We start from the raw sequence: 24,896 nt of genomic DNA, 5'->3' as shown, positions 1-24,896 counted from the left end.
CTTTTAACAATTTTGACAATCAGATGTTATTTAAAAACGTACTTATAGGATTTCCATGTTAATCTTCAATACGAAACAGGACTAGAGCTACCTCTTCAGAAGTTGGCGAAATTTCTTTTACTTTGAGGAAAAAAACAGTTTCACATAATTTTTAATTGGATAGTTTTCAAAAATTATGTTTTTAGATATGTAAGTTTGAGAAAAAAAATCAAAGCAAAATATTTTAGTCTATACTGTTTCATTAAGTTTCATTAAGTTCATAAAAATTGAAATTTTGATGTGACTCAATTGTGACTCAATTTCAAGATTTGAAATCATACTAGATTGCCTCCGTCCCATCAAACCCTCTCAATCGTCTGAATCTACATAAAGCTGCATTTGATTAACAGTTTTTATTTTTTAGGATGGGTATAATACACACTTGTTGATTAATGAAAAAAACGAGTAGGCAATGAGCACAGGCAATGATTTTGGATTCAATGAGTATTTGCCAAAATTTGTAACCCAAAATGTGTCGCGGAACTCATTTTGCAGGCCCGATTCATTGTATTAAAATCTGGCCCGCAAGAAGTCTGCTGCCTGAGACTGATACTTGTTAGCGAATTCCAATAATGAAATAAAACAGTTGTGGTTACAAAATAACTTGGTGGAAATAATTTTTTGACAGTAAATATGTTTACAGTTTCGGAAAGTGTTCATAACTATGCAAAATGTAAACATTCCAATTTTGCAAGCTTTATGATAGCAATTATTTCAAAAATGTTTTCTGATTAACATGCTCTTGATTGATGTTCTATTTATTTCAATCAAGTAAAATATAAGAGTTAAGAAAATAAATTTAAAACATGAATTTTTAATCTATAGCACATGTTTCACTTAGGTGCTATAGGTTTAGAAAAATATAGTTAAATTTAAATATGACAATGCAATTCAAATGTGGAACCTGACAACACATATGTCTCCAGTTTTTTTCAGATTAATTTTGCTACCCTCTGATCTCGATTTTTAATTTTTTCTCAGTTTGAACAGAAGTGAAAACAATTAAAAAATAAATATTTCCATCAATTAATAGGGAATGATAAAATTTTGCGCCTTCCAATTTAAACGAGACTCTGTTTTTTCTAATCAACTTTGCCATACGTTTGATTCTTGAAGCAATGAAAAAATAAATTAACGGAAAAAATGTATAATTGTCATTTAAAAAAATCGGTTTCACGTAATTGTTATCTTGAAAGTTTTTCTGGTTTCTACGGTACGAGTGGAAAACACAAGCTTACGAAAAACTTCAATAAAACAGGAAAAAATAACTCTTCAAAATTCATTGGGAATTTATTTTTTCAAAAAATTTATGTTTCAGGCAGCTATCTGTTATACCAATTTTTGAAACTTGCAGTTCAGGGTAGCGATTGTTCAAAGCTTTTTTTTTAATTTTTCAGTTTTAGTACTCCTTTAAAAACCATTGAAGATCCTCACTGACCCCTCATTTTCAATGAAAACTATTAAAACATTGATACATATTGCATTTCATTACATTTCATTTCATTATATACATTTCACATTTCATACATTTCATTATAAGCAGGCGCGGTTTCAGGGCTTGGCGCCTGCCTGAAAAATGTCCATTTCACATTTGGTAAAAATTAAAAATATTTCTGAAAAATTTCATAGAAAACATGTTATGTTATAAACAGGAACATATTAAAAAGAATCTAATGTTTTACATTGTTCATGAATATTTTATTATTTTAACACTTAATATTGGTTGCTTGTTCATCTTTTTTAATGCAAAAATCTTTTTTTTATTTCAACTGAAATAGGAGTTTCTAAACAAATAAAAAACTGTTGATTTTGATACACCGTTATAATGTTAAAACATTGAAAAAAAATCTATTTGCCCAGAATAATCTCAAAACTGAAATAACATTTTCCTACAAACGTAAAATTAAAGTGTTTTTATTATCACAAACACTGGAAGTATCATTGAAGCTTCATATATAATTGTTTTTTTTTAAATTACGACTGTGAAACATTAAATTAATCTAAACGGAAACTGGTTGATAGTTGCGATATATAATTTCATTGATAGTCTGTTTCAAGTTGTGGTTTTAAATTTTTAATTTTCACATTCTTTTGATGCATTTGAGAAAATTTTTGATTAAATATAAAAATAACCAAGGAAACAATGTAAACAAATCTTATTGTATTACAAATTTTGAAATAAATATGGCAGCTTGCAGTCGAAAAATATATTTTGAGCGTTCTTGTGAGAAAATAAATTTGGATTCTTCCCATTTATCTTCTCATTTTAAACGAATAATTATTTAAGAAAATTTCGTACAAATTAATTCACAAATATGTTTCGATATTTTTTTTGTATTATTGAGAAGAAGAAAAAAGTTAATTAATTTTGAAAAAAAAAAGTTTCTAAAAAAATGTTGTTTCACCAACTGTGCATAGGCTGCCATAATTTCAAAATGATTGTTGTTGATTTCAAATTACTTACTATCTTTCCTTTTTTCCTTCATAACAAAGTAAAAAATTGGATCTTTATGAAACCTTTCAAGATTTTAAAATTTTCAGGTAGACGGTTTCATTAGGTTTTTATGTTTTTAAAGCACTACGTTAATTTAATAATTTACCCCTGGAGATGGCATTATGAAAAAAGAAACGAACATGTCAAAAATAAAATTTTAGTGACCAAAGCGTTACCAAGTTCTGTGGGTAGAAATTAAAAAATAATGACTAACCACAAGAAATTGAATTTTTATTCTTCAAAAACTGTGTAATTGCCGAATTAGTAAGCTTAAAAGCTCCTCGGTTCTGCAGAATTGTGCAAAATCATATTGTAAAACTCTCAATCGGACGAAAAATTGAAAAAAAAACTCACAATTAGCAGAATATACGAAATGCAACAAAAAAAATCGGCTTCACATTGTTATTTTCAATCTTTTAGGTTGGACTTCAAACTTTGTAATACATAGTTGAGAGGTTTTTTGCTCTAAATGACAGAAAATGATTTTAATATACCAAATACAACTGCAAAAATGTTTAAGTTTCTCTAAATATATTGATTTTGCAAGAAAAAATATAAAAAAGCAGAATTATTTCTAGCGATACTGCACGTCATTTTTACGATATTTACATATTTTCTCTGTTTCACAACTTGAAACTTATACTTTACAAACGCTAGATTCAAAAAAAATCGAATTTATCAAAAAAAAAGTTTCAGTTTCAGCATTTCTCCAAATTCAAAAGAAAGTTCAATTTCACATTGAAAGTGCTGTTGGGCTGAAAACAATGTGAAAATCATTTAAGACAAAGAAAATCCCGACCAAATTTCGTTTTCGATCTGGTATGTGAAATTTGCATCTGACAAATTTATATTAAAAACATTCAATATTTTGAAATATTCTGATGTTTCATGTTGTGATTATATAAATATTAATTTTTATGATTTTAATCGCGTTTGTGATCTCTTCTTCCACTTCATAATTGATTGTGTCTGAATAATGAATAACAGTAGCACCGCACTTTAAAATTATAACAACAATTAATATACCGGACTCTTGTTATGTTAAAAATGAAACTTGGCTAATTTTTTAAATTATACGCGATGCGAAACCCAAAAATTTTCAGTTTCAGCGTTTCTTTAAAGTGTAAAGGCATTAAATTCTCATGTTGCATCCTTTGAGAAGAAAAAAGAAAAAGTATACAATAGTCTGTTTCCCACTGTCATTTTGTAGCTGAACTTTTGAAACCCAATAATCTGTTATTTTTTTCTTTCATTTATCCTACCGAAAACTTTGTCACTTACAAACAAAATTTCCGAAACTGTTGGACCAAAAATTGAAAAAGTTAACAAAATTACATTTTAAGAAAATTTGGAAACTGAAATTGCTTTTTTTTCACTGTTTCATTATTCTGTTGCAAAATGCTATTCAATTTTGAGTCACACACAAAAAACTTCAAACCTACTTTAATTCAAAATATATGGTTAACTTGTTCCAAAATTTCTGTGAATATAAAAAAATCTTACAAAACATAGTAATCTAGAATTTAAAAAATTGCTACAAAAAAATGGGAAACCTCTGTTGCACATGGATTTTTTTTTCAGAAAAGCTTTTAAAAAAATTCCAATAATGTCAGATTTAAAGAATTTAATTCATCAAAAAAAAATTTCAGTTTCAAAATTTCTTCAAATTCAAAAGCAATTTCAGTTCCGCATTATGTCTTCCTTTTTTTCAAAACAATGTGAAAATTATTTTTGACAAAGACAATCTCGAATTTCGAGGAAATTTTTTTCTGTTTCATTTTCTGATTATGAAAAACTCGTTTTGTTTTTTTTTTTTACTTTTGAAGATAATTATTTGACAGCATCTTGAAGCATTTTTTATTTCATTCGCCAGAAAAATTGAACGATAATCTACCAATTGTAAAATTCACAAACGGAAACAAGCTTACAAGGCTTAAATAAAATTAATCATCACTTTACAGTTTGAACAGTTAATAAAATTGGGCAAGAAAGATTCTAGAATTCAAGAGTTACAAGAAAATCACACAACTATGTGAAAACAGTAAAAAATATTTTGCTTCATAAAAATTTCTCAACTTCAGCCTTAAATTCATCTGTTCCTTGCTGTTAATGTAACCTAATAGTTGCATAAAATACTATTTCCTGCCATACCTTTACAACTTTTCAAACTATTTACACATAGGTTGCGCTTAAACTTGCAGTTTTGCTAGCGGCCGACACTTCACGGTAAATTCAAAACTTTATTTCAAAAAACATTTTTCAAATAAAGTTAAAATGCACCATAACTGCCAAAATCAAGGCAGGAGCCCAATAGAGCATGCCTCCCGAATTAGTACACAAATCCAGTGAAGATCTTCCTTTTGGGCACTTTGAACCAGGCTCTCCTTTCACCACTTCCGAGCTGCTGAATTTACGACTGAAAATTCAAATTTTCAAGCTTAAAATCTCAAAACCCTAACAAAAAACCTACACAGGTCCAAAAATACATCCGCTGACACTGTTATTATTGGAACTGCCGGATTTGCAGGTGAGATGATGGCATGCGGCAGACGTTTGCAGGGGATCAATGTGTTGCGCATAGTACACCTAAACCATTTGAAAGTATCAAGCAGCCGACGTTTTCCGGGTGTTACCCAATATCTGTCCGTTGGTGGGAATGCATTATAATATGTGGATACGCCATCATTGTTCCTTACGGTAATATCATCGTTGGAGATTTCGCATTCTGGATATGATAAGGATTCCAGAGCGGGATCGTAGACCTGAAAAGGTGTTGAATTGCAGCCGACACATTTCAGGATGTCTGCTTCTCTCTCCCTTTCATTGACTCTTCATTTGTTAGCAGCCGACCGCTGGCGGGCTCCCGGAATATGTCGGCTGCGCTTTACCAGCAGCCGACATTTGACTATTCCGCAATAATTTTACAAAACCTATTTTGTAGCTTGCGGCCGACACCTTACAGGTACACATCCCGGATTCATTCAAAGCAGCCGACACCTCACAGGCCTACTCACCAGCTCATGCATATTAGCCACTTGCTCATCAATCGCATTCTTCTGACGGATCCCATTGAGTAGGTTGATATGAATTTTCTGCTCATACTCGGTCATATTCCGCTTAACAGTAACGGACAACACCCATGGTGCTGGAAACAAGATAGCTTGAAAATTTGAAAGCTTCCGCGAAATCTTACCGCTGATGAAAATTAGAAGAATGGCACGAAGGAGCATCGGAGAACACTTGTCGCTTTTCAAAAATCAAAACTAAATTTTTTGTAGATATTTGTTCAGTTTTTAGGGTGAGGTGGGAAACGTGGAATTATTTATCACGGAGATGGGGGGAGGTCACGTGGGAATTTAAATAATTAATAACTAATTTCCTGAGCCAATAAAATCCCATAAGTTTTTACCTTTAAAAATAGACTTTGAAACCGGAAAAAAATTTCAAAAAAAAAAAAAACTTCATTTCAAATAAATCCTTTCAAATGTTCCAAAAAAAGTTCAAAATAGCAATCAAAATCAGAGCGTATCCAGTAAAAGTTGCAGCCTCAGACGTGCACATTTTCATCTCAGTTCTTCCAGCCGGACAGTGCTCCCCAGGTTCACCCTTTCTCACTTCAAAATCCAATTGGTTAAATCTGCAAAAATATTTTTTAGGTACATACCTGCCTGCCTATTCTAACTCACTCTGGTCCCATAATGCAGGCGAAAGTTTTAAAATTTTTGCCTTTGCACTGCACGTTGCTGCACCCAATTTTCGTCTGCACCGGATTGATAAAGTACCGGAAGTTCATCTGAAGGAAGGGGCCCGAATGGTTGTAGCTCCAAATTGCGGCGAAATTATTTGCATCCTTCACATTGATAAAATGATCCTTGTCCCATGAGCATTCCTGGAACTCTTTCTTTGCGAGCTCTTCATCAAATACCTGAAAAAATTTTACTGTTTCAGTAATTAAACTTATTACAAGTTACTTACGAGCTCGTGCATATTTGAAATTTTGCGTTCCATCGCTTCTTTTTGGCGGATGGTGTTGATGATGTTGATCATGATAGTTTGCTCTTTTGTTGAAGTAGCTAGTTTCTTTGCATCAGACAAGCTCACTGGAAAATGTTGAGATTTTTGCGGCTGACACTTTATTGGGCAGCGTTGAGCTATTTACTAGACCGGGATGCTTTGGAATAGTGACCGGCAATTCACAGAAAAATGAACTTAACAATCGCCATTTTCTGGTTAGCGTTGATGAGGATATGTCAGCAGACACTTCCGAAGCTTATTGGCACGCGAAATGCGGCCAATAGCGACCGACATTATACTGGCTCACGTCAACATGGATATGACAGCCGACATTTTTCTGATTTACTGAAACGCAAAACTGCAAAAAAATTGGAAAGGAAGCGGCTGACATTATCCTTGGTCCAGTAACTACTAACTGGTTACTGAGCCTACTCATCGACATACTGCAACCGACTTTACAAGAAAACCTCCGTCATTAAAACGAAGCGACCGACATTTCACTGGGCTGTGTTACAATAGATGCCAAAGCAGCCGACATCTCGAGGGACAAGAAACATTACCTTGCAATTTCTCAGCAACCGACATTTTTCGGGTGTTTAGTACTGCGCTAGCTCGTAATAACTTTTGTCTAAAAACCGACATATTGCAAAATAATCGCTGCAAAATTTTCTAAACGCTCAAAAACCTGTAAAACGTCGGCTGCACAATAAATCAAGAGAAAAACTAACCAAAAATGACGAAAAGAAAGAGCAAATTGCGAAGAAGCATTTTGAATACGCTCGTGTTTGAATCTCCGAAACTGAATTTTTTCCATGTTCCACGGTGTTTATATAGTGTTGGCGAAACACGGAAAACAAGTTCACGTCTTTTTTAATTTTTTAAAAGTATTTTTCAAAAATTTATTTCCCACATACTTTTTTTGACAATTTTGTGAATTTTTGAATTTTTTGAACTTTATGCACTCCCCCATGCACTACGAAAAGCTCAACAAAGTTCTTCGATTTTTGAGCCCGCGCCCTTTTGACTCTTATACGTGTATATTTTTAGTGCACCCTCCCTTTAGGCCCCCGCCGGCTTGAATTTCATGACTTTTTGTGTTTTAAACTTGCAGGTGTGTTTGATTTGGTTATATGACCTGCTCACAGGGAACATTTTTGAAAGTCATTTCATGTTTTTAGTATGATTTTAGCAATATTTTCTGCTATTTTTATGCCTATCGATTCTTTTTTCTTTGATCCAGAGTTATACGGTAGGCTATTTTGGCTTTCAGGCTCAAAAAAGGTGATCTCAAAAAAAAAGTTTCAGTTCCCAAATACAAGGACTTCCTGGATGTTCAGAGAAATCTCACGAAACACATTTTTCGGGACTACGATCCTACTGTATCCCCGGTGTATACGTGGGGTAAGTTTTTCTCATGTAGGCAAAGAGCGCCTGCCTGCCTGACTCGAAGGTTGCGGAACCTTGAAATGTCGGGCGTAGGCACGTAGGCATGGTAAGGGGATAGGCAGGTAGGTGAACAGGTACGAGATTATTTAGGCAAACAGGTATTTCGGCCGGTAAGTAGGTAATAACAGGCAGGCAAGCATGAAGGAACGTGTTGTTAGGCAGGCAGGCATTTAGGCAGACGAGATCATAAACATGTAAGAGACAGGCAGGTGCACCGGGAGAAGTGTAGGCACGTAGGCACTGAAGACCGTTGCTAAGACACCTTAACTATTAGTAGAACCATTGCCCGACATCTAACGGGCTCGCCAGTCAGTCTTTTGTTTAGTAATACCCGCTAAACGTCGGCTGCTACGGAACAACACCAATGTAAATAAAAAAGTATCAATCTTCCAGTAGATGTCGATTTGCCTATCGGATATGATAACGAGGCGCCGAAACGGTACAACTACACGATTTTCCTGTACTATCTGAAATTGGTGGAGGTGCAAGAGCCGCAGGAAAAAATTTCAGTTGTCATGGAGATTATGGAGGTGAGGAAGTTTTTTATCTCAGCCAAAATAAAAAATTTCTGTTTCAGCGATAATTTGAAGGTAAAAATTTTTTGCACATTCTTGGTGAAGCATTGATTGACTAGTAGTTTTTAACAAAAATTCGAAATACACTTTTTTAATATTTACTTTTTCATTTTACATTTAACACCCTTACAGTACTGGTATGACGCCCGATTGTCATGGAATGCATCAGCTTGGCAAAATACTACAATGATCTACATGAAACAGGATAAAGTATGGAGTCCAACAATTTCCGTTTTTGGGGTGTAAGTTTTCAGGCACGTATTCCCATTGAATCTTAGTAAACGTTCAAATAATTCAATTTTATCGCAGCTGTATATGAGATTTAACATATGTATACTTTTCTAACATTGTGGGGTTCAACTACTATATAAGTATCAATTAATCAAATTGTCATCTCTCCTATCAAGAAGTTGAAACATATTTTTTCAAAAAAAAAAACCGGCCATGTTTCATAATGTTTTTATTTTGAAGCAGTTTAATCTTCAAACATTACAGCTTCTCTGTCATCTGCATAGCCATTAAAAAGCTAAATAACTCTAAAATTTTCTAGAGCACCCGACAATTACCGGTTCCAAATAGTTGATATAGCTTTTCCTCACATTTTGTGATGAGAGGTGAACCCAAATAAATGTCGGGCGCTAGTTTGAACCCTTGAAATACTTCTTCTGACCAATTTTGAAGCGATAAATTTAACATCTGTTGAAAAATTTTTCAAATGAACAACTGTGGTGATCGGTAATTTTTGGACATTCATTTTTTAGCAATCAGTTTGAAATACATCCACATTTAAGCATATTGTGAAACATCAAATGGAAAATTTAAACGAAACTTTATTTGGCGAGAAAACTAAAAAATTTCCAGAAAAATCAATTATGCGTGATCACTTTACATACACATACATTAAAGTCAGAACAATTGAGTTGTGTTTTGAAAATTTGTTCGGCAAATAAATCGAAACTAAAAACATTAAAGTTTTCTTCTCACCAAGTTGAAACAGTAAAAAATGCAATTTAAGTAAGAACTTGCAATGAAGGCCGAAATATGTATTCCTGTTTCACAAAACTGATAAATTTTTAAACACAAATGCGCTCTAGTTTGGAGACTTTATGCAGAACAAAAATATTAATTCTTCCACGAATTTGTGCGATTCTATTTTGTAACATTTTCATTTTTTAATTATTAAAAAAAACAGGTAATAATAGATTGAATTTGTAGTTCATTACTTTTACTTGAAGTTTTGTACCGTTTTGAAAAAAAACAAATTCCTTATTCTATTGAAAGCTTGAACATTTTAAATTATAACCAGAATGGTATAATTCACGTGTAAATACTAAAATAAAAAACGATATATGATTTTTTTAAGTTACGTACCTTGAAAATTAAAACTGAAAGCATTTAAGTTATTTTCTCAAAAAGTTGGAACAGTATAAAGAAAAATTTGAATAAAAACTTGCATTGAAAGCCGAAACATTTATTTTTCAAAAAAGTTCATATTTAAGAAACGTCTTTTGACCCACCAGTTTAAAGCGCAAAACTCAACTCTCTGTTAAAAAAATGTTCGAATAACTCAGCGTGAGTCCAGCAATTACTTTTGAAAACTTGAAAATGTCAAGCACATTGTGAAACATTACGAGAAATTAGGAATTTAAAATTTAACGTTTTCGGTTTTTTTTCTAGATACTTTTTATTGTATTGAAAATTTGAACATTTTAATTAATAACCAGAATTGTGTAAACACCAAAATAAAACAACGAGATTAGCCGTGAAAATCAAAACTGAAAGCAAAAACGTGTTTTTCTCATCAAGTCGAAACAGTGTAAAGAAAAATTTAAGTACGAACTTTTTTGCTGTAAACGAAAAATTATGTTCCTGTTTCACGATAGTGTTATAATTTTTATAAATGTGTTCAGATTATTCATATATGAAATTCGTATTCTAATCACAGTTCATTTTCACAGTTTTAAAAACCAACAAAACGCATCTAATAAATGTTTTTGTTATAAGATTGTAATAAAATAACAACAAAAAAAATGTAGTTCATCTTTCTCTAAAAGCTTTTTTGCACATTTTCGATGATTTCAGAAATTATAGTTCTATTATTCTAGTTCTAGAAACTATTCTAGAACTATTCTAGAAACTTTTAGGGAAAACGTAATCTGTCGTTAAGTTTTATTTTAAATAATAAACAAAAATTTTCTCCTCAGAACATCGATACAAAAAACCAACGACGGCACACAAATAACTAAATTGCATTCATTCAATCTACTTTTCTCAATTAAGTGAAACAGTGGAAAATTGAGAGTGTAAAAACTCAAAATAATCAATTTTTCTGTGGTTATTTAGAAATTCTGCTGCATCAATATTTTTTTAGTATTTTTTTTTTTAATTTGTCAAACAAGTACTCGTGAATTATTTACATCATCCAGCTTTTTTTATTTATTAAACAAGTAAGTAGATATAACAAAAAAAAACAAGAGAGTTTAAATCGATGAACTCAACTTTCTGTTGGAAATTGTTTGAATAACTGTGGTGATTGGCAAATTTTAAAGAAGTTTTCAGTTATAACTATGACTTAATTAATAAAAAACTAAAAAAATTCTCAATTTCTTAATTAAGTACAACAGTGGAAAATTGATACTGTAAAAACTCGAAATACTTAATTTTTTTTTTGTTTATGTTTTTAGAAATTATTTAAAAAGTGCCAATTGTGCTTTGAGACCATTTGCACGTTATCTGACAGACTGCAAAAAATTAATTCCAATTTTCGAAAATGCACTGAAAATTTCATGCAAAATTTTACTCTGCATCAATATGGTTTTTAATTTCAATAAATTTGGAAATCACGCGGTCGGAGTAAAAATTCAATTTATCAAAAAAAAATTGTACTGTTTCACTAAATTTTGAAATTTTCTGAAAATTTCTGTAACGTAATTCATTCGAAATAACAATTAGATTATTAAATTTGAATTTATGATTATTCCACAATTATCATATTTTTCCAGCAACGACATCGTGGACTTTCGTGACAACGACAATCGTCTTATTTGTATTGAAAATACGGGTTTCATATGGGATTACGTATCTGTAAGAGTGTCAGCAAACTGTGAAATGGACGTTTCAAGATTCCCATTTGACACTCAAATCTGTCAAATTCGTTTCTGTCTTCCAATCTTTTATCGGGTTCAGGTGGACATTTTGAACGAGATTTATGAAGAAATTATGGATGAGAGGATATTTAAGACTATGGTAAGAAAGAAAATGTTGTAACTTCACCGCAAACTATGAACCTCAGTAAAATACATAGCAGCTAGCAGCCGACATATTCTGAGTGCTAGAATGTCAAAGGCCCCCATTTGTGTGCAACCGACAATTTTCTACTTTGTTTTGAGGTTTCGCATTAGACTTTACTTTTCGAGCAGCCGACGTTATCCTACTGCTGTTGTTATAAGCGATAGGCTGCCAGCAGCCGACATTTTCCTACTTTGCTCTGCTGTGGCAGGCGCCTAGCCATAAGCTGAGCGTCCTTGAGCTCTGCAGCCGACATATTCCTCCCCTCACTACTCTGTGGGAACTACGCCGACAATATTTTCCCCGACCCCCTTCGCAATAGCTTTCTGGAAACTAACTTGAATTTAATTGAATGCGGCCGACATTTCCCTACCCTCCAGCACCCCCACTACTCGATTTATTACAGGGAAACTCTGAATGGAAGCTGTTAAACCTGACGAATCGTGTTGAAGCATTAGTGTACAATGATAATATGGGAACTATGGATTTGGCGATTTTTGAGATTACAATTAGAAGAAACCCTTTATATTACATTTATATGATAGTTTTTCCCTCGTTTATCATTAATTTTGTGTCGATTGTCGGAGTTTTCCTGAATGGAGCTGATAAAATGTCGAGGGTAAGTTATTTATGCCATTTCTCTTTTTTTTTATTGGTTGAAATTAATAACGACTATTTTAACGAAATTGATAATGTGATAATTTTAATTGATAATTTTAACGAAATTAATAATGACTATAACTTCATGAGACAGTGAAAACATTTTTTAAAAGAATTTTTTCAAAAACCTTGTAAAGTACTTTTGTAGGATTTTATATTGAACGTATAAATTTTTGAAATTAAAAAATCAGAACTCCTGAAACTGTCAATTTGTATTGAAATAAAGCCCTCTACAAAAATTCGAAATTTCTGAAATTTCAAATTTTTCAAAAATTGCAGTAATATTCTTTAAACTTTAAACTTTGTTACATTTGTATAATAGAAATAGTTTGCGATTTTTAATCATTAAAAATCTCTAAAAAAATTCTAAAAATTTGAAATTTCTAAAGTTTTACTGTTTCACAAAATTGCTACAGTTTTGGCCCATTGTTAGCTATTTTTGTTCAGAAACAAATGAGAAAAAAATCTAAAAAATTCTGTTTCACAAAGTTTTCATAATATTTAAACTAATGCCCCAAATTTGGTTTAAACTTTATTGAGACAGAAACGTCTGAAATTCCAATTTTTTTTTTAAATTCCAGTAAAATTCTAAACTTTAAATTGTTTAAGTACAAAATTATGTTACAAAAAACTGAAAAAGTTTGAATATTTTAGTAATGAAAAGATTCAACTAATTCTAAAAATTAGGAATTTTTACTGTTTCACAAAATTGTTATAAATTTCACCCAATTAATACCAATGTTGACTATCCAACAAAATCTTCAAGATTAAAAAAAAAAACTTTAAAAAATTCAAAAAAATAAATTTCCTGTTTCACAAATTTTTCAAAATTTTTTGTCAATTGTCCCTACCCTAATGTGGCGCTGTCTTGTATTCCAGCTAAACGTCGGGCTCACCAACATCATGACAATGACGTTCATCCTCGGAGTGATGGCTGACAAAATTCCGAGAACTGGAAATATTCCGCTACTTGGGATTTATATCATTATAAATTTGGTGATCATGTTAATTGCAATTGCTATTGTCACTGCAATCACTGAGCTGAGGAAATGGGCTTCTCCTAAGTTGAGAAAAAAAAAGACAGCACTGAGGTTGGTGGGGATTAACGGAAATTCGATCAGTTAGGTGTTCAAAAAATTAATATCCTTTTAAAAATATACATAGTATGTTTCAATATGTTTATAAAGTTGAAGCAATTTATTTGAAAATAATTTTCAAGAATAAATTTCAGAGCTCAACTGGAATCATTTCTGGGTCGTCCATTGGAGTATACCAGTGCAATTATATTGGAATTAATGACATGTGCCAACTTTCTAGTTATGGTTGGATTTTGGTTCGAAGATGATTCTTAGATGATTCCACTTTCTTAGAAATGAATTTCTTTTTAAACAACTTTTTGAAAATCACTGTTTCAAAAAATTGACTTGAAACTTAAATCAACACCTTGAAACTGATAAAACATTAAAACTTTGCAAAACCATAAACAATTTTTTTGCTGTTTCAGTGTATTCATGAAATTGTTTGAGATTTTTTTTAATTAATGGGCGGTTTATTTTTTAATCTTACCTGCTTAAATATTTCGAAGAAATGCAAATTCTTCTGATTTTTCTGTATTTACGTTTGTGTATTCTGGGTTCATGTTCAAACTTGCGGTGTTTTCGATATAGATTTTCAGAGTTTCATTTAAAATCACGAGTATTTAAGTGAATTTACAAAGATTTGTGTAGCTTTACGGAGCTTTCCAGGGTTTTTTTGTGTGAATTTACCACACTTCTGATAACTTGTTTCTAAAATATTGAAAATTTTTAACTGTCATGTTAAGTTTAAAAAATGTTTCAATAATTGAAAAAAATACCGTTTCATTCGGCCTACATGAGAAAATTAAAAAATAAAATTTATTCGCACATTGATTTTCACTGGGAAAAGTCTTCCGGTTTATTTTAAAGAAAAATCTGTTTGAATTATTTTTAAAATTTCAGAGATAACCGTGATATGTCGGGCGCTACTCAGTTTTGAAATAGTTTGGTTTGAGATATCTTCAATTTTTCCAGAATGTAGAAGAGTAAGGTTCTTAGTATCTCAAATGTAGAATTTTTTTACAATTTTTACAATATTTCAACACAAATTTAAACACCATTAAAAAAGTTGAACATGTTTCACATAGTTCTTATAGTGAAACTATGCTTTTTAGATATAATATATCCTATCAACTGAATTTTTTCAATTTTACAGTATCAAAATGTTATTGGCGTTAATTAAAGACACAACATGTTTCATGTAGCTATTTTAGTTTAAAAAAATTTTTAAAGTTATTATAAGAGACATTTCGAATCAAAAATTGTTATTTTCCGTAGCATCCGACATCTGCTGGGTTGTGCCTCATTGTGTCATTTTTTTTGATAAGTGTCAGACTCCGTTAGATGCCGGGCATAGGGGTGGCAAAAGGTCGAGGCACCTGGCGACTTAGCAATGTAATTTTCAAACGGACATTCTATTTCAGAATATGGAGTCAAAATTAAATGTGTTCACTGTACTGTAAAAAAAATCAAAAGTTGATTCCATTAAAATTAAATTGGAAATGCGATCAAAATGTTATTGACGTTAATTAAAGACACATCATGTTTCATGTAGCTAATTTAATTTTAAAAAAATTTTCAAGTTATTAAGTGAGTAAAATAAATGTAAAATTAAAATCTTGTTTTTTCCGTACTATCCGACATCTGCCGGGTTGTGCCTCATTCTATCATTTTTTAATAAGTGACAGACTCCGTTGTTTTTTGGTGTTTTTGGTGCAAAAAGCATATTCTTAGGTCGCTAGGTCGCAGGTCGCATCGCGACCTGAGAAACACTGCGATCTAGCGAACTAGGCACCACTAGGCCCCCTTAGGCACGTAGGCACGGGCACCATTCGGCTGCTAATTAAAAAAAATCGTACAAGTTCGCAGAGTCTTACAGTATTAATTAATTTTTGATAATTAAAAAAAAATTACTGTTTTAGAAAACTGTGAAATAAATTTTCGAAAGTTCGCTATTAATACCGGTTGAATTTTTTTTTTCACTTTAATATCTACTAGTAAAAAAATTTTCCATAATTATTTATTTGTCAAAATTTAATCTTTTTCCAAATAAAATTTATCCATGAAATTTCCAACTTTATCACTTGTATCCACAAAATACGTGCTCAAATGAGTCGTATTGTAGACTTTGAGACGGGTATATCCATATTGTCCAAGTCGAGTTGCAGAAAATGATTGGGGTGCGTCGGAGGGTCCTTCATGTGTGTGGCAGCCCTGAAAATTTTTTTAAAATTTTTTTTGAAAGTTTACTGTTTCAATGAATTTTTATATTTATTCACTGTTATATGTTTTAATTTTTTGATGTCTAAAATTAGTTGAATCCTCAAAAAAAAATTATTTTAACAAACTAACCGCAGATCCAGTTAGTATATAAACTGGTGCCTTTGCATTCCGAATATGTCCAGAATCCGATGACTTGTACCCAGTTCCATCGTAAATTGGCCACATCCTCTCGTAAGTGTGCTTATGCCCATATAACACCATATCAACTTTATGGTCAAACAATAATTTTTCCAATCCCGGCAATTCACTGTTTCCTTTTCTAGATAACATATCCAAATAATCATTACATCCTCCTTTATCCTTTGTAGAGCAATACCATGGTCTATGGAACATCACAATAGTCCATTGAGCCTTGTTCTTTGCCAAATCAGCCTGAAGCCATTTGTATTGAGCTTGAGCTTCTTTTGTATGAATCTCGGCGTAATACTCAGAGTTCAGACCTATGAAATGGGTGAGCCCGTAGTCAAAACTCCAGAATAGATTATTATCGTATACTCCGTTTTTAGGCATTGTGAAGCGATTGATTATTTGATTGAAGTGACTGTCAGACTCGTGGTTACCGGCGAAAACCTGAAAGACACTGGAAAATGTTGTACGTCGCGGTATCGAACCATCGTGTTGAGTTTGGAAGCCGGACTCGTTATCCACTGAGCCACTGGTTGCACTGTGCCAGCTAGCCTAGTGGCGCAGGCGGTAAATGCTCAGACTTCCAATCAGAAGACCAGGGTTCGGTTCCTATTTGAGGAAATTTCGCGCTATGTGTTTTTTGGTGGTTTTCATGAGCTACTGTTGAAATTCAGAATTCATTTATATTAATTTGAAATTGCAAGTAGATTGTATTGAAAGTGTGCAACATTATATGTTATTTTTGTGAAACAGTATTTTTTTTTTCTATTTTTTGTAAAGATGCATCTAGGCAAACAAAAATTTTTAACATTTGTAAAACGGTATAATTTTTAAAAGATTTAAACTAAATTGAAAACATGTTTACTGTATTTATCGATTATTTAAAACAGTGAAGTTTTGAAACATTTTTTTGCAGTTTCTCAGATTTGTTAGAGACTGTCTTACTTTTCAAAAAATTGATTCTTCAAACGCCCATCAGATTTTTGTCGGCCGCTCACTGCTCACCTACCATATAAGGAACATACGCAGCAAATGGCTGAACTGCATTCATATAGTCATCTCCTCGATTTCCCTCGTCATCGTGTAGATCATACGCGATATCTCCAATATGAATAATCACATCGAAATGGTTATCGTGCGTGGCATCAGTTAGTTGTTTTATCGATGGAGCGCCTTTGTAGACACTCAAATCTCCAAATATTGCAGCACGAAGCGGTTGAGTTGGGTCAGGTTGATGGAAGTGATAGACGTCTGACATGTCTTGGGAACTGCCGACTTTGTAGTCTGGAAATTTTTAATTTCGATATTATTATTAGCAGCCGACATAAATCGGGGTTTCACACGTCTCTTGTCTAGTCTAGCAGCACTGTAAGGGTACTGTAGGGATGGTTGAAGTATTGTAGAAGTACTGTAGGAACACTGTAGGAATACTGTGGCAATAAAATAGATACTCAAAAAGAAAACACTCCAGAATGTTCTGAAAACTTCGGAAAATATTGAGAAACTTCCGAAAAAATCTGGAAAAAATTGAAAAAATCTGGAAAAAATTGAAAAAAAAAATGGAAATTACACATACTTTTTTAAAAATTGTGTGTTTTTGGCATTCAGTTGTAGTTAACTACTTAACTAAATGTTGCTAGTTTTTATATCGAAAATGTGAAACAGAAATTATTTGTGAAAAAAAATAAAATTTTACTGTTTCACGCTTTATTTATAACTTATATACATTTTTATAATTTAATATCTTATAATTACTCACAATAAGTGTCACCTGGGACCATCTTCGTCATAGTCGCCCTATGGGTATATCTGACGTATCCATGAGATCCCTGGTCTTTCCATGACGTAGTGGTGGCCTTGGCGGTCCATCGAAGAGCATCCTTAGATAATCCGTACATCACATATGGCGTCACATTTGGTACTGAAAATTCCAGAATATTTGTGGAATTCATTGTGGAATTGAAATGTAGAAAACGGGAAAGTTTTTGAGAACTAGATGAAGCAGTGTAAAAATTTTAATTATAATATTCTGTTTATTTAAGGAAATTTTTTTTTAATAACACGCCTATAATGGCATTTTACATTGAAAAAAAAAAACTGAAACAGTAAAAAATTTGAAAATTGTTTTAAAAAAGTTGGTTTTCTTCAAATGTGGCAAAATAATACAACAAATAATATGTGAATTATTCAGAGGAAAAAACGTCATTAACAAATTTTGAAAAACATACACACTTAAAATAGAGTTTTCGAAACAGTAAAAAAATTTTCATAATTTAGAAAAAAAATTTGTAGAAAATTTCACTGGATGCTTAGAAACCCATTATTGAAAAATCAATATGAAAAAACAAAAAAAAACCCACGAGGTCCCTGCGTTAGCCACGTCACAACCATTTCATCCATTTTCCCGCTCAAACTGAGATGAACCTGCTCCACCCGATTCGCTGTCACATTTTCAGAGAAAATCAATAAAACCAACGAAACTAGCAGTTTTCTCATCGTTTTTCTGGGAAAATGATGAGTTTTCCATCTGAAATTCTTTGGTTTTATAGTTTTTAATCTGTTCCGATTCGCGTCGTTTCCGATGTCATTCTTCTTGAGTTATGACTGATTAGCAATAAAAAAATGATAAGAACTGTAGATTTGATGATAATTCGTTTGATTGATGGGGAAAAATGGGGAAAGTTAATTTTTTGCAAAAAAAAATGCAAATCAAATAATAAGATTTGCATCACTAGAAACATTAAAAAATAAAGGTGAAACAGAAGATTTTGTCTTAAAAATTTCAAATTTCTTGCAATTTTTTTGTAAAAAAACTCAAATTTTTCACATAATCATTTGTAGGAATTTACACTCAAAAAAAAAACTGCGTGGGCGTGTACTGCAGAAAACGTAATATTTAGGCCCCGCCTTTTTCTCGTCCACTAACGGAGAAAATGCAAAAATTTTGACCCCAACCAATATTAGGCCGCCGACATATCACGGGTTCCGCGCGCCGCTATGTTTGACTCGCAGCAGGCGGAGACAGCTCGCCACGCCCACAGCGAGCTAAACGCAGCGACGCGCGGAACCCGTGAGATGTCGGCGACCTGAAATTGGTTGGGGTCAAAATTTTTGCCTTTTCTCCGTGAGTGGACGAGAAAAAGGCGGGACCTAAATATTAGGTTTTCTGCAGTACACGCCCACGCAGTTTTTTTTTATTTTGAGTGTAGTCTGATCTATTTGCGTTTGACCAAAAAAACATTTCTAAGTGGAAAAAGCTGAACAGTAAACAGCCACTTAAGTTTGTACTTACTAACATAAGATGAAACAGTCATATTATTTTCCATTGTTTACCTTTTCTTGCTCATTATTTCTTTTAAACAAGCACAGAGTTTTTGCACAATATAATTTCTCTGCTTCTAATTTCTCTAATTTTTTAACTGTAACTATTAACTGCTTAGAAGACAACCATGAAAAAAAAAAAATTTTTCTGTAACAGGAATTTTTTTGAGAAAAAAAAATCATTTTCCAGATTTGACTGGAAATAAAACTGTTAACGTTCCCCATGTTTTTCAGATTGAATATTTTCATTTGGGAATGCAAGAAGAAAGTTATTACAATTTAACAGTTGGCGATACACATGATCGACTGGTAGGCTCTTTTTTTAAATAATTAAATTGTTATAAAAAATATTTTCAGCACAACTTTCAAATAACCGTCGACACTGACTATCGGAACTTTGTTCAACTAGTCAACACGATGAGATCACCTAACATTGCACAACAAGACCGGGCTTTTCTACAATTACAACAGCTAGGATTACAGCACCCGGACTACATTCGAAAAGCCCGAGTCCCAGAAACCATGCGGCAGTTCGCAGAAGGTGCCGCCGGAAAACGGAGGATACGTTCGTGTCATGGAACATATCTTCATTGGTATGACGAAGGATTGAAGGTTTCAAAAAAGTAAAAAAAAACTGTGCTGATAGAGAATAATTCTAGGTTGACATGAAGTCGGGCGAAGCGGGGACATGTGAAAATTGGATTATTGAGGACTGGAACGAGAAAGTGGTTTTCAGGGCAGTTGATCCACGGGGCAAATATCTAAGGTACGTGTAGGCTCTGTAAAGACATGTGGTGTCAGAGTGTCCCATTTCGGTTAAATATATGAAACTTGCGAGAAATTTAAAACTGTTGCGTGTACACTTATATAGGCCCACGGAGAAAAGGCAAAAATTGGCGCCCCAATCAATATCAGGCCGCCGACATTTGACGGGTTCCGCGCGCCACTACGTTCAGCGGGCTTGGCGAGCTGTCCCGCCCTCTGCGAGGAAAATATAGTGGAGCGCGGAACTCGTAAGATGTCGGCGGCCTGATATTGGTTGTGGTGCCAATTTTTGCCTTGCGACTATACAGTACTACAGAAGCGACTATACAGTACTACAGTACAGTACTTAAACTTCCAACGTATAGAATTTGAAAATTGAAAAGAAAAAACTTTCTAGCATCTAGAAGTGAGCCTAAAAAACATTGCAGAGCTTGCCTGGGGAGCAACCAGCTGACTCTAGTATACATTCCTGAGCCAACGGAACTGTGGAGCCCATTCGAAAATGGCAACGGGACCTGGTCGTTTCTCAGTTCTAACGGAACATGGCTCAGTGCTCACGAAGATGGGCAAGTGTGCACTGTGAAGGACCGTCAAGCGTGTGAAGAATTTTTGTTAGAGTCGTGGTAACTTATTTTTTGTTAATAAAATAAATATTTGATTTTGATACTATTGCACTGCAAGGAACGACTCGAAACCGGGCAGATGTCTGGCCATGTATTAGTGTACAGATGATTCTAGACACTTTTGCAAAAAGTTCAGAAATCGAAATCACAAACTGATAAAATCATAATTAGGTGCAAGCATGTGTGGGTGTATCATTTGCTGATTTTGCCAGAAGAGTGACCATTGATAATAACCTTGAATTTGTGTTATAGGCGAAACAGTGAAAGTTTAAAACTGTCCAAAAATTTATTGAATTACTGTTTCAGATAGTCTACTTTTAAAAACTTGTTTTTTATTATTTAATTATGATCTGACAACTCGTTTTCCAATTTCTAAAAAGTTTTTGTAGGAGTTAATTGAGGTTTAAATTTTAAAATGTTTAATTTATGAAACTGTTGGGAACTGGAAAATTGAAAAAAAAAACTATGTAATTCGTTGCGTTCATCCTTACAATATCTTTGACCAATTGTAGTTATGAAATTATGTTAATTTATGTAAACATTATGAAACATTATCGGTTAGTGGAGGTTGGTCAGCTTACCGTACCAGGCATTCGGTAGGTGTTTCATCACCAACCCCTGATACTGTCCGCTGCTCCCTTACACACAGTTGTCAGAGGGCCAGACGGAAACGCGAAATACATACCTTAAAAAAGTAGAAACGTCGTATAAATTCAAAAACCAGCGGAAACGGTGGAAATTTTTTATTACATAAATTTTGTATAAATTTGAAAAGTGACGTAATTTGTTGCATCTTTATTGAGATCAAGTACAAATTCCGATCGAGTACAAAATGGTGACATTTTTCTGTTTTTTAGGCATAAAACTAAAAATAGTATTATAATGAACATATCACACAAATAAATTCGAATAACTTTAAATATTTTGAAAATTCTAAAAAAATGTGGTGAAGAAGAGAATTCGCACCTGTGTTCAATCGGTGGATTGTTGTTAGAAAACAATGTTAATTTATGTAAGCATTATGAAACATTATCGGTTAATTTCCCACAATTGCTACAAAATTGAAACAAATAATTTTTGCCCGTTTCAGACAAACCATAAGTAAGATTACTTTTTTTTTAAATTTACTAGCGTGATGTCATCTATTTGTTCCACATTGTTTTACGCAATTCTTTGAAAAATGTCAAATTGATTCATTTCTCGATAATAATAGCTCGATAATAATAAATGATGGGGTTTTCTCGAATATCGCAACAAATTTGGAGCCAGGAATGCACTGATGGATAAAGTAAGTGATCTAATGTTTCAGGATGTTCACTTTTTCTGCTCGAACTCATACAATCATCAAACAACGTTACTGAACTGCGCCCGACATCTGCCTGGTTTCGCTTCTCATACTGATGTTGGCTGCTAACCGCAAAACCCGAAAAAATTGAACTTTCACCTGGAGAACTTGTAATATGGAAATAAACTAATTGCAATTCGCTCTCCCCACTTCGCATTCAACCTGCTTATAACGTAAATCCTTCCTTTTCGATATAAATTGCAGCCATCCTCGGTTTCAGAAACCACATGAAACCATAAAGTTTTCTAAACTAATTCTCAAGTTTTACTCACCAAACAATTTGCATCCTTCAAACACTCATCCATACAATGATACTTGAAACTACCTTCAATTTTTATTGGAGTAGAGAATATTGTTGGAGCACCCCAGACGATGAACATTTTCTCAATGGCTTCGCATTTTGAGAAACAAGCAACAATTGCCAAGAAGAGGAGCAAGGGTGGCATTTTCTGTTTTAAAAAACAAGAAAGTAGAAAACCAGGACTAGGAAGCTTACTGGAGTTCTTGTTGCTAGGTAGTAAACGTTCCAACATAAAAATTGATATATGTGAATACATTTTTGAGCATCGCACAAAATTGCAAACTTTTCCGCAAAAGTGGCATGGTATTTTTGAATTTTTTGAATTAAAGTAACTAGATACGCGAGTTTTTTTTTGAATGCCCTTTCAACACTAGTTTATAAGGTTTAATTGTGACATTTTCAAACGTAATTGCTTTTGGTTAAATAAAAACTTACTGTTGCTTGTTTAGCCTCACTCTTAAAATCAACATATTGAAACAGTAGATGTTTTTTTTCAAAATTTCCAAATGTTTCAACAAGAAGATAGTCAAAGTGCATTCTGTGTTAGAACCTTGCTATGGAATATTTCATTTTAGGAATAACTCTTCAAAACAACACCTTGAAACTGTTAATAAAAATTTTGTGTAATGTTTGTCAACAAGATTACAGTCAAACTTATTTATTTGATAAGAAACACAAAACACTTGATACATAGAAATTATTTGGAAGTCGATGGTTCAGCTGCGTCCTTCTCAGCATTCGCCTTCTTCTCAGCTTCAGCCTTCTCCTTTGCAGCTCTCTCAGCAGCTTCATCCTCTTCATCAGTTGGAATTGCAAAGATGATTCTCAACTCATCAGGAGACTTTCCGATAGCCATCATGGCAACCATCTTGCATCCATAATTCATTAATCCAGGCACATCAAGGTAGTTGCAGGCAACAATCAAGTCGAAGAGCACTTCGTTGTCGATTTTCAAGAAGTTGGTATCCCATTCGGGAACAGTGATATGCTTTGGAACACTGTCATCATCAACTGGAAGTGCTTCTCCTTTGTGTTTCTCACACCATTCAATGACCATCTTCAGGATGTTTCCAGTGACATTTGTAATTGGAATTGGATCCATTGAAGCTACATCTTCTGGAGCACATGTAGAGATTAGATTGGAGAGTGTATTTGATTGTTTTACTGCTTCATCACTGATTTCGAAAACTGTTCCATCATTTGATTCAACTTTGTACATGATTGGAGCAGCAACTGGAGCTTCTTGGATTTCAACGGCAGCGACTTCAGCGGACATTGTTGGTAGTTTTAGAGTAGTTTCTGGAAAAATAATGGGTTGAAAAAATAAAGAAAGATGATTAAGTTAAGAAAATGTAGGAAAATCTGATTTCAAAAAGTAAAAAAAAGAACTGTATCTAACAGCTGTTATAATTTCGGGTAACAACGTTAGATAATAGTTTTGAAATGTGTATAGAAAGATAGAAAAAAATGTAGACGACTGCTCACAATGAGATATAAACGATAGAATGACTCTGCAGACAGACTATCCCTCAAAAAATGTTAGAAATCGATCGATTGGAACGCTGCGTTTGTTCAAAAAGTATTGATTAGTTTTCCACAGGGAGATGATGAGAAATGCCGTCAAGTTGAACGCGACGAGAAAAAGAAAATTTGACTGTTTCAACTGGTTGTTATACATTTGGATAAGATTTATATAGTATTGCATCTAAAGTTGATTGAAGAGTTATACACGCAAAATCAACAGCATGGAACGCTGCGTTTGTTCGAAAAATATCGATTTGTCTAAAAAGGTTTAATATCAACCGACAAGGTTGTTGAGGAGGCCCCTAATATTTTATCGATCAAAAAGTGGTCTGAAATAGTGTAAGCCTAAATTAATCCAAAGGGGTTTAAAGCAACAAATTTGACAAACTGGTTTACATATCCTCGATATGAATTTTACAAAAAAAAAGAAGAAAGCAAATCCCAATGCAATATTCGAATAAGGCTTGCGCTAAAATTTGATAACACCTCGAAATAGCAAAATTTAGAATTGATTTTAAATTTTTTTTGCAATATTGCGACATTTTCTCAAATTACATTTTAGGAGGTTTTTAGAAGATCAGAATATTTTTTAAGGTTATAGGTAATCGAATTTTAAAGTGATTTTTCGGTTTTATTAGTGGTACAACTTTAAGTAATTATCAAGTTTATTTCTCGATCGGGATTTGTTCAAAAATAGTTTATTATAAAAACTGCATCAAACAGGTATTATAGTTTTAGAGAGTTCAACATTTTTAATTGGACTAGAACTTTGAATGCTTAAAGTTTAAGGTTTTCAGACAAACAGATTCTGGGTCATTGATAAAACAAAAGAACGAAAAACCAAAAAAAAAAAAAATTTAAAAAGAAGGAAAAATAAAATGCAGCTGCCCAGGGTGAGAGCTAAATGCAAGAATGACCAATAGCCTAACTGGCTTCGGTTAAAAACGCTGGAAATGTAGGTCAAATTTTGACAGGATGAGATGAGACATTGTGTTATAGGCGAGGTTTAGAGAGAA

At 33.1% G+C, this 24,896-nt stretch overlaps 6 protein-coding genes and 94 non-coding genes across 102 annotated transcripts; 54 read left to right on the top strand and 46 right to left on the bottom strand.

The window, feature by feature from the left end:
- Nucleotides 1-278: 278 nt before the first annotated feature.
- 21ur-2100 lies at nucleotides 279-299 on the top strand. Its single transcript, NR_064957.1, has one exon.
- On the top strand, nucleotides 289-309 carry 21ur-7786. Its single transcript, NR_064956.1, has one exon.
- Nucleotides 310-725: 416 nt separating this feature from the next.
- On the top strand, nucleotides 726-746 carry 21ur-4959. Its single transcript, NR_064955.1, has one exon.
- Nucleotides 747-1,253: 507 nt separating this feature from the next.
- 21ur-1469 lies at nucleotides 1,254-1,274 on the top strand. Its single transcript, NR_064954.1, has one exon.
- A 485-nt stretch (nucleotides 1,275-1,759) lies between these two features.
- On the top strand, nucleotides 1,760-1,780 carry 21ur-2626. The gene has a single exon (NR_064953.1).
- Nucleotides 1,781-1,959: 179 nt separating this feature from the next.
- On the bottom strand, nucleotides 1,960-1,980 carry 21ur-11591. Its single transcript, NR_064952.1, has one exon.
- On the bottom strand, nucleotides 1,965-1,985 carry 21ur-8640. The gene has a single exon (NR_064951.1).
- Nucleotides 1,986-2,134: 149 nt separating this feature from the next.
- 21ur-6231 lies at nucleotides 2,135-2,155 on the top strand. Its single transcript, NR_064950.1, has one exon.
- A 327-nt stretch (nucleotides 2,156-2,482) lies between these two features.
- Nucleotides 2,483-2,503, top strand: 21ur-7291. Its single transcript, NR_064949.1, has one exon.
- A 128-nt stretch (nucleotides 2,504-2,631) lies between these two features.
- On the top strand, nucleotides 2,632-2,652 carry 21ur-2030. Its single transcript, NR_064948.1, has one exon.
- Nucleotides 2,653-2,967: 315 nt separating this feature from the next.
- Nucleotides 2,968-2,988, top strand: 21ur-13924. Its single transcript, NR_064947.1, has one exon.
- Nucleotides 2,989-3,271: 283 nt separating this feature from the next.
- Nucleotides 3,272-3,292, top strand: 21ur-12921. The gene has a single exon (NR_064946.1).
- On the top strand, nucleotides 3,273-3,293 carry 21ur-1643. The gene has a single exon (NR_064945.1).
- Nucleotides 3,294-3,460: 167 nt separating this feature from the next.
- Nucleotides 3,461-3,481, top strand: 21ur-3975. Its single transcript, NR_064944.1, has one exon.
- Nucleotides 3,482-3,679: 198 nt separating this feature from the next.
- Nucleotides 3,680-3,700, top strand: 21ur-117. The gene has a single exon (NR_064943.1).
- A 125-nt stretch (nucleotides 3,701-3,825) lies between these two features.
- 21ur-13769 lies at nucleotides 3,826-3,846 on the bottom strand. Its single transcript, NR_064942.1, has one exon.
- A 379-nt stretch (nucleotides 3,847-4,225) lies between these two features.
- 21ur-8582 lies at nucleotides 4,226-4,246 on the top strand. The gene has a single exon (NR_064941.1).
- A 105-nt stretch (nucleotides 4,247-4,351) lies between these two features.
- On the top strand, nucleotides 4,352-4,372 carry 21ur-11309. The gene has a single exon (NR_064940.1).
- A 299-nt stretch (nucleotides 4,373-4,671) lies between these two features.
- Nucleotides 4,672-4,692, top strand: 21ur-14018. Its single transcript, NR_064939.1, has one exon.
- On the top strand, nucleotides 4,673-4,693 carry 21ur-876. Its single transcript, NR_064938.1, has one exon.
- Nucleotides 4,694-4,757: 64 nt separating this feature from the next.
- Nucleotides 4,758-5,832, bottom strand: Y105C5B.18 (SCP domain-containing protein). Its single transcript, NM_070506.10, has 5 exons — nucleotides 5,727-5,832; nucleotides 5,548-5,678; nucleotides 5,167-5,295; nucleotides 5,004-5,119; nucleotides 4,758-4,949 (listed from the first exon to the last, which is right to left on the bottom strand). Exons 1-5 carry the CDS (start codon nucleotides 5,761-5,763, stop codon nucleotides 4,793-4,795), a joined length of 570 nt encoding a protein of 189 aa, NP_502907.4. The 5' UTR covers nucleotides 5,764-5,832; the 3' UTR covers nucleotides 4,758-4,792.
- A 67-nt stretch (nucleotides 5,833-5,899) lies between these two features.
- 21ur-7294 lies at nucleotides 5,900-5,920 on the bottom strand. The gene has a single exon (NR_064937.1).
- Nucleotides 5,901-5,921, bottom strand: 21ur-10938. Its single transcript, NR_064936.1, has one exon.
- On the bottom strand, nucleotides 5,903-5,923 carry 21ur-12396. The gene has a single exon (NR_064935.1).
- A 56-nt stretch (nucleotides 5,924-5,979) lies between these two features.
- On the bottom strand, nucleotides 5,980-7,338 carry Y105C5B.17 (SCP domain-containing protein). The gene is made up of 4 exons (NM_070505.4): nucleotides 7,276-7,338; nucleotides 6,509-6,633; nucleotides 6,220-6,458; nucleotides 5,980-6,170 (listed from the first exon to the last, which is right to left on the bottom strand). Exons 1-4 carry the CDS (start codon nucleotides 7,313-7,315, stop codon nucleotides 6,014-6,016), a joined length of 561 nt encoding a protein of 186 aa, NP_502906.2. The 5' UTR covers nucleotides 7,316-7,338; the 3' UTR covers nucleotides 5,980-6,013.
- On the bottom strand, nucleotides 6,931-6,951 carry 21ur-3802. The gene has a single exon (NR_064934.1).
- Nucleotides 6,934-6,954, bottom strand: 21ur-11224. Its single transcript, NR_064933.1, has one exon.
- Nucleotides 7,326-7,346, bottom strand: 21ur-4377. The gene has a single exon (NR_064932.1).
- Nucleotides 7,330-7,350, bottom strand: 21ur-12355. The gene has a single exon (NR_064931.1).
- A 376-nt stretch (nucleotides 7,351-7,726) lies between these two features.
- On the top strand, nucleotides 7,727-13,868 carry lgc-19 (the record flags this gene model as incomplete). Of its 2 annotated transcripts, NM_070504.2 has the most annotated exons (8): nucleotides 7,727-7,796; nucleotides 7,853-7,948; nucleotides 8,387-8,523; nucleotides 8,701-8,810; nucleotides 11,571-11,814; nucleotides 12,263-12,475; nucleotides 13,396-13,607; nucleotides 13,748-13,868. In NM_070504.2, 8 exons carry the CDS (start codon nucleotides 7,727-7,729, stop codon nucleotides 13,866-13,868), a joined length of 1,203 nt encoding a protein of 400 aa, NP_502905.2. The 2 variants fall into 2 exon arrangements, with proteins under 2 accessions (NP_502905.2, NP_001294122.1); NM_001307193.1 differs by lacking the exons at nucleotides 7,727-7,796; nucleotides 7,853-7,948; nucleotides 8,387-8,523; ... (1 more) ...; nucleotides 11,571-11,814; nucleotides 12,263-12,475 and having other exon boundaries at nucleotides 13,420-13,607.
- 21ur-6771 lies at nucleotides 8,365-8,385 on the bottom strand. The gene has a single exon (NR_064930.1).
- On the top strand, nucleotides 8,609-8,629 carry 21ur-4969. Its single transcript, NR_064929.1, has one exon.
- Nucleotides 8,922-8,942, bottom strand: 21ur-2985. The gene has a single exon (NR_064928.1).
- 21ur-1453 lies at nucleotides 9,059-9,079 on the top strand. The gene has a single exon (NR_064927.1).
- On the bottom strand, nucleotides 9,308-9,328 carry 21ur-1570. Its single transcript, NR_064926.1, has one exon.
- On the bottom strand, nucleotides 9,499-9,519 carry 21ur-11934. The gene has a single exon (NR_064925.1).
- 21ur-4063 lies at nucleotides 9,663-9,683 on the top strand. The gene has a single exon (NR_064924.1).
- On the bottom strand, nucleotides 9,695-9,715 carry 21ur-10713. The gene has a single exon (NR_064923.1).
- 21ur-5801 lies at nucleotides 9,927-9,947 on the bottom strand. The gene has a single exon (NR_064922.1).
- 21ur-9850 lies at nucleotides 10,129-10,149 on the bottom strand. The gene has a single exon (NR_064921.1).
- Nucleotides 10,317-10,337, bottom strand: 21ur-6049. The gene has a single exon (NR_064920.1).
- Nucleotides 10,484-10,504, top strand: 21ur-9032. The gene has a single exon (NR_064919.1).
- On the bottom strand, nucleotides 10,789-10,809 carry 21ur-243. The gene has a single exon (NR_064918.1).
- 21ur-3375 lies at nucleotides 10,790-10,810 on the bottom strand. The gene has a single exon (NR_064917.1).
- 21ur-822 lies at nucleotides 11,124-11,144 on the bottom strand. Its single transcript, NR_064916.1, has one exon.
- Nucleotides 11,127-11,147, bottom strand: 21ur-3580. Its single transcript, NR_064915.1, has one exon.
- Nucleotides 11,415-11,435, top strand: 21ur-10825. Its single transcript, NR_064914.1, has one exon.
- On the top strand, nucleotides 11,500-11,520 carry 21ur-3383. The gene has a single exon (NR_064913.1).
- On the top strand, nucleotides 11,501-11,521 carry 21ur-9030. Its single transcript, NR_064912.1, has one exon.
- 21ur-7163 lies at nucleotides 12,960-12,980 on the top strand. Its single transcript, NR_064911.1, has one exon.
- Nucleotides 13,041-13,061, top strand: 21ur-7319. Its single transcript, NR_064910.1, has one exon.
- On the top strand, nucleotides 13,259-13,279 carry 21ur-7195. Its single transcript, NR_064909.1, has one exon.
- 21ur-4310 lies at nucleotides 13,373-13,393 on the top strand. Its single transcript, NR_064908.1, has one exon.
- 21ur-6486 lies at nucleotides 13,728-13,748 on the top strand. The gene has a single exon (NR_064907.1).
- On the top strand, nucleotides 13,729-13,749 carry 21ur-11364. The gene has a single exon (NR_064906.1).
- Nucleotides 13,869-13,898: 30 nt separating the features above from the next.
- 21ur-11319 lies at nucleotides 13,899-13,919 on the bottom strand. The gene has a single exon (NR_064905.1).
- 21ur-5447 lies at nucleotides 13,902-13,922 on the bottom strand. The gene has a single exon (NR_064904.1).
- Nucleotides 13,923-13,970: 48 nt separating this feature from the next.
- On the top strand, nucleotides 13,971-13,991 carry 21ur-1927. Its single transcript, NR_064903.1, has one exon.
- Nucleotides 13,992-14,057: 66 nt separating this feature from the next.
- On the top strand, nucleotides 14,058-14,078 carry 21ur-6362. The gene has a single exon (NR_064902.1).
- A 337-nt stretch (nucleotides 14,079-14,415) lies between these two features.
- 21ur-1839 lies at nucleotides 14,416-14,436 on the top strand. The gene has a single exon (NR_064901.1).
- Nucleotides 14,437-14,710: 274 nt separating this feature from the next.
- 21ur-1209 lies at nucleotides 14,711-14,731 on the top strand. The gene has a single exon (NR_064900.1).
- 21ur-217 lies at nucleotides 14,714-14,734 on the top strand. The gene has a single exon (NR_064899.1).
- A 95-nt stretch (nucleotides 14,735-14,829) lies between these two features.
- Nucleotides 14,830-14,850, top strand: 21ur-721. The gene has a single exon (NR_064898.1).
- Nucleotides 14,851-15,179: 329 nt separating this feature from the next.
- 21ur-3449 lies at nucleotides 15,180-15,200 on the top strand. The gene has a single exon (NR_064897.1).
- Nucleotides 15,201-15,551: 351 nt separating this feature from the next.
- On the top strand, nucleotides 15,552-15,572 carry 21ur-10170. Its single transcript, NR_064896.1, has one exon.
- A 30-nt stretch (nucleotides 15,573-15,602) lies between these two features.
- Nucleotides 15,603-18,503, bottom strand: Y105C5B.15 (Purple acid phosphatase; the record flags this gene model as incomplete). Of its 2 annotated transcripts, NM_070503.9 has the most annotated exons (5): nucleotides 15,603-15,806; nucleotides 15,945-16,445; nucleotides 17,011-17,285; nucleotides 17,761-17,922; nucleotides 18,362-18,503. In NM_070503.9, the coding sequence occupies 5 exons, from the start codon at nucleotides 18,495-18,497 to the stop codon at nucleotides 15,627-15,629; spliced, it is 1,254 nt and encodes a 417-aa protein (NP_502904.1). The 2 variants fall into 2 exon arrangements, with proteins under 2 accessions (NP_502904.1, NP_001294121.1); NM_001307192.3 differs by lacking the exon at nucleotides 18,362-18,503 and having other exon boundaries at nucleotides 15,627-15,806; nucleotides 17,761-17,899.
- On the top strand, nucleotides 15,887-15,907 carry 21ur-11292. The gene has a single exon (NR_064895.1).
- 21ur-6398 lies at nucleotides 16,689-16,709 on the bottom strand. The gene has a single exon (NR_064894.1).
- 21ur-11382 lies at nucleotides 16,825-16,845 on the bottom strand. The gene has a single exon (NR_064893.1).
- 21ur-12001 lies at nucleotides 16,958-16,978 on the top strand. The gene has a single exon (NR_064892.1).
- 21ur-13236 lies at nucleotides 16,959-16,979 on the top strand. Its single transcript, NR_064891.1, has one exon.
- Nucleotides 16,962-16,982, top strand: 21ur-6762. The gene has a single exon (NR_064890.1).
- 21ur-4803 lies at nucleotides 17,599-17,619 on the bottom strand. The gene has a single exon (NR_064889.1).
- On the bottom strand, nucleotides 17,602-17,622 carry 21ur-2267. Its single transcript, NR_064888.1, has one exon.
- On the top strand, nucleotides 17,743-17,763 carry 21ur-10438. Its single transcript, NR_064887.1, has one exon.
- On the bottom strand, nucleotides 17,940-17,960 carry 21ur-4707. Its single transcript, NR_064886.1, has one exon.
- On the bottom strand, nucleotides 18,189-18,209 carry 21ur-3937. The gene has a single exon (NR_064885.1).
- A 193-nt stretch (nucleotides 18,504-18,696) lies between the features above and the next one.
- 21ur-11175 lies at nucleotides 18,697-18,717 on the bottom strand. Its single transcript, NR_064884.1, has one exon.
- A 524-nt stretch (nucleotides 18,718-19,241) lies between these two features.
- Nucleotides 19,242-19,262, bottom strand: 21ur-15095. The gene has a single exon (NR_064883.1).
- Nucleotides 19,263-19,412: 150 nt separating this feature from the next.
- Nucleotides 19,413-19,433, bottom strand: 21ur-14609. Its single transcript, NR_064882.1, has one exon.
- Nucleotides 19,434-19,550: 117 nt separating this feature from the next.
- Nucleotides 19,551-20,747, top strand: ifas-3 (Ig-like domain-containing protein). Its single transcript, NM_070502.2, has 4 exons — nucleotides 19,551-19,631; nucleotides 19,680-19,934; nucleotides 19,982-20,088; nucleotides 20,516-20,747. The coding sequence occupies exons 1-4, from the start codon at nucleotides 19,578-19,580 to the stop codon at nucleotides 20,712-20,714; spliced, it is 615 nt and encodes a 204-aa protein (NP_502903.1). The 5' UTR covers nucleotides 19,551-19,577; the 3' UTR covers nucleotides 20,715-20,747.
- A 158-nt stretch (nucleotides 20,748-20,905) lies between these two features.
- Nucleotides 20,906-20,926, bottom strand: 21ur-6184. Its single transcript, NR_064881.1, has one exon.
- A 127-nt stretch (nucleotides 20,927-21,053) lies between these two features.
- Nucleotides 21,054-21,074, top strand: 21ur-792. Its single transcript, NR_064880.1, has one exon.
- A 117-nt stretch (nucleotides 21,075-21,191) lies between these two features.
- Nucleotides 21,192-21,212, bottom strand: 21ur-15142. The gene has a single exon (NR_064879.1).
- 21ur-4838 lies at nucleotides 21,196-21,216 on the bottom strand. Its single transcript, NR_064878.1, has one exon.
- Nucleotides 21,217-21,673: 457 nt separating this feature from the next.
- 21ur-3141 lies at nucleotides 21,674-21,694 on the bottom strand. The gene has a single exon (NR_064877.1).
- Nucleotides 21,695-21,838: 144 nt separating this feature from the next.
- On the top strand, nucleotides 21,839-21,859 carry 21ur-8174. Its single transcript, NR_064876.1, has one exon.
- Nucleotides 21,860-22,769: 910 nt separating this feature from the next.
- On the bottom strand, nucleotides 22,770-22,790 carry 21ur-2319. The gene has a single exon (NR_064875.1).
- Nucleotides 22,791-22,896: 106 nt separating this feature from the next.
- Nucleotides 22,897-22,917, bottom strand: 21ur-490. The gene has a single exon (NR_064874.1).
- Nucleotides 22,918-23,053: 136 nt separating this feature from the next.
- skr-10 (Skp1-related protein) lies at nucleotides 23,054-23,632 on the bottom strand (the record flags this gene model as incomplete). The annotated part of the gene is made up of 1 exon (NM_070501.7): nucleotides 23,054-23,632. The coding sequence occupies one exon, from the start codon at nucleotides 23,630-23,632 to the stop codon at nucleotides 23,054-23,056; it is 579 nt and encodes a 192-aa protein (NP_502902.1).
- A 157-nt stretch (nucleotides 23,633-23,789) lies between these two features.
- 21ur-4229 lies at nucleotides 23,790-23,810 on the top strand. Its single transcript, NR_064873.1, has one exon.
- 21ur-8605 lies at nucleotides 23,793-23,813 on the top strand. The gene has a single exon (NR_064872.1).
- A 242-nt stretch (nucleotides 23,814-24,055) lies between these two features.
- On the top strand, nucleotides 24,056-24,076 carry 21ur-14222. Its single transcript, NR_064871.1, has one exon.
- Nucleotides 24,057-24,077, top strand: 21ur-3372. Its single transcript, NR_064870.1, has one exon.
- A 231-nt stretch (nucleotides 24,078-24,308) lies between these two features.
- 21ur-353 lies at nucleotides 24,309-24,329 on the bottom strand. Its single transcript, NR_064869.1, has one exon.
- On the bottom strand, nucleotides 24,312-24,332 carry 21ur-9679. Its single transcript, NR_064868.1, has one exon.
- Nucleotides 24,333-24,466: 134 nt separating this feature from the next.
- Nucleotides 24,467-24,487, top strand: 21ur-11834. The gene has a single exon (NR_064867.1).
- A 48-nt stretch (nucleotides 24,488-24,535) lies between these two features.
- On the bottom strand, nucleotides 24,536-24,556 carry 21ur-3635. The gene has a single exon (NR_064866.1).
- Nucleotides 24,557-24,636: 80 nt separating this feature from the next.
- 21ur-3743 lies at nucleotides 24,637-24,657 on the top strand. The gene has a single exon (NR_064865.1).
- Nucleotides 24,638-24,658, top strand: 21ur-11087. The gene has a single exon (NR_064864.1).
- The last annotated feature ends 238 nt before the right edge of the window (nucleotides 24,659-24,896 follow it).

The sequence above is a fragment of the Caenorhabditis elegans genome, chromosome IV, assembly GCF_000002985.6.
Source record: "Caenorhabditis elegans chromosome IV".
Lineage (NCBI taxonomy): Eukaryota > Metazoa > Nematoda > Chromadorea > Rhabditida > Rhabditidae > Caenorhabditis > Caenorhabditis elegans.
The sequence above is the reverse complement of the archived record's forward strand: the minus strand, read 5'-3'. Positions and strand labels throughout refer to the sequence as shown.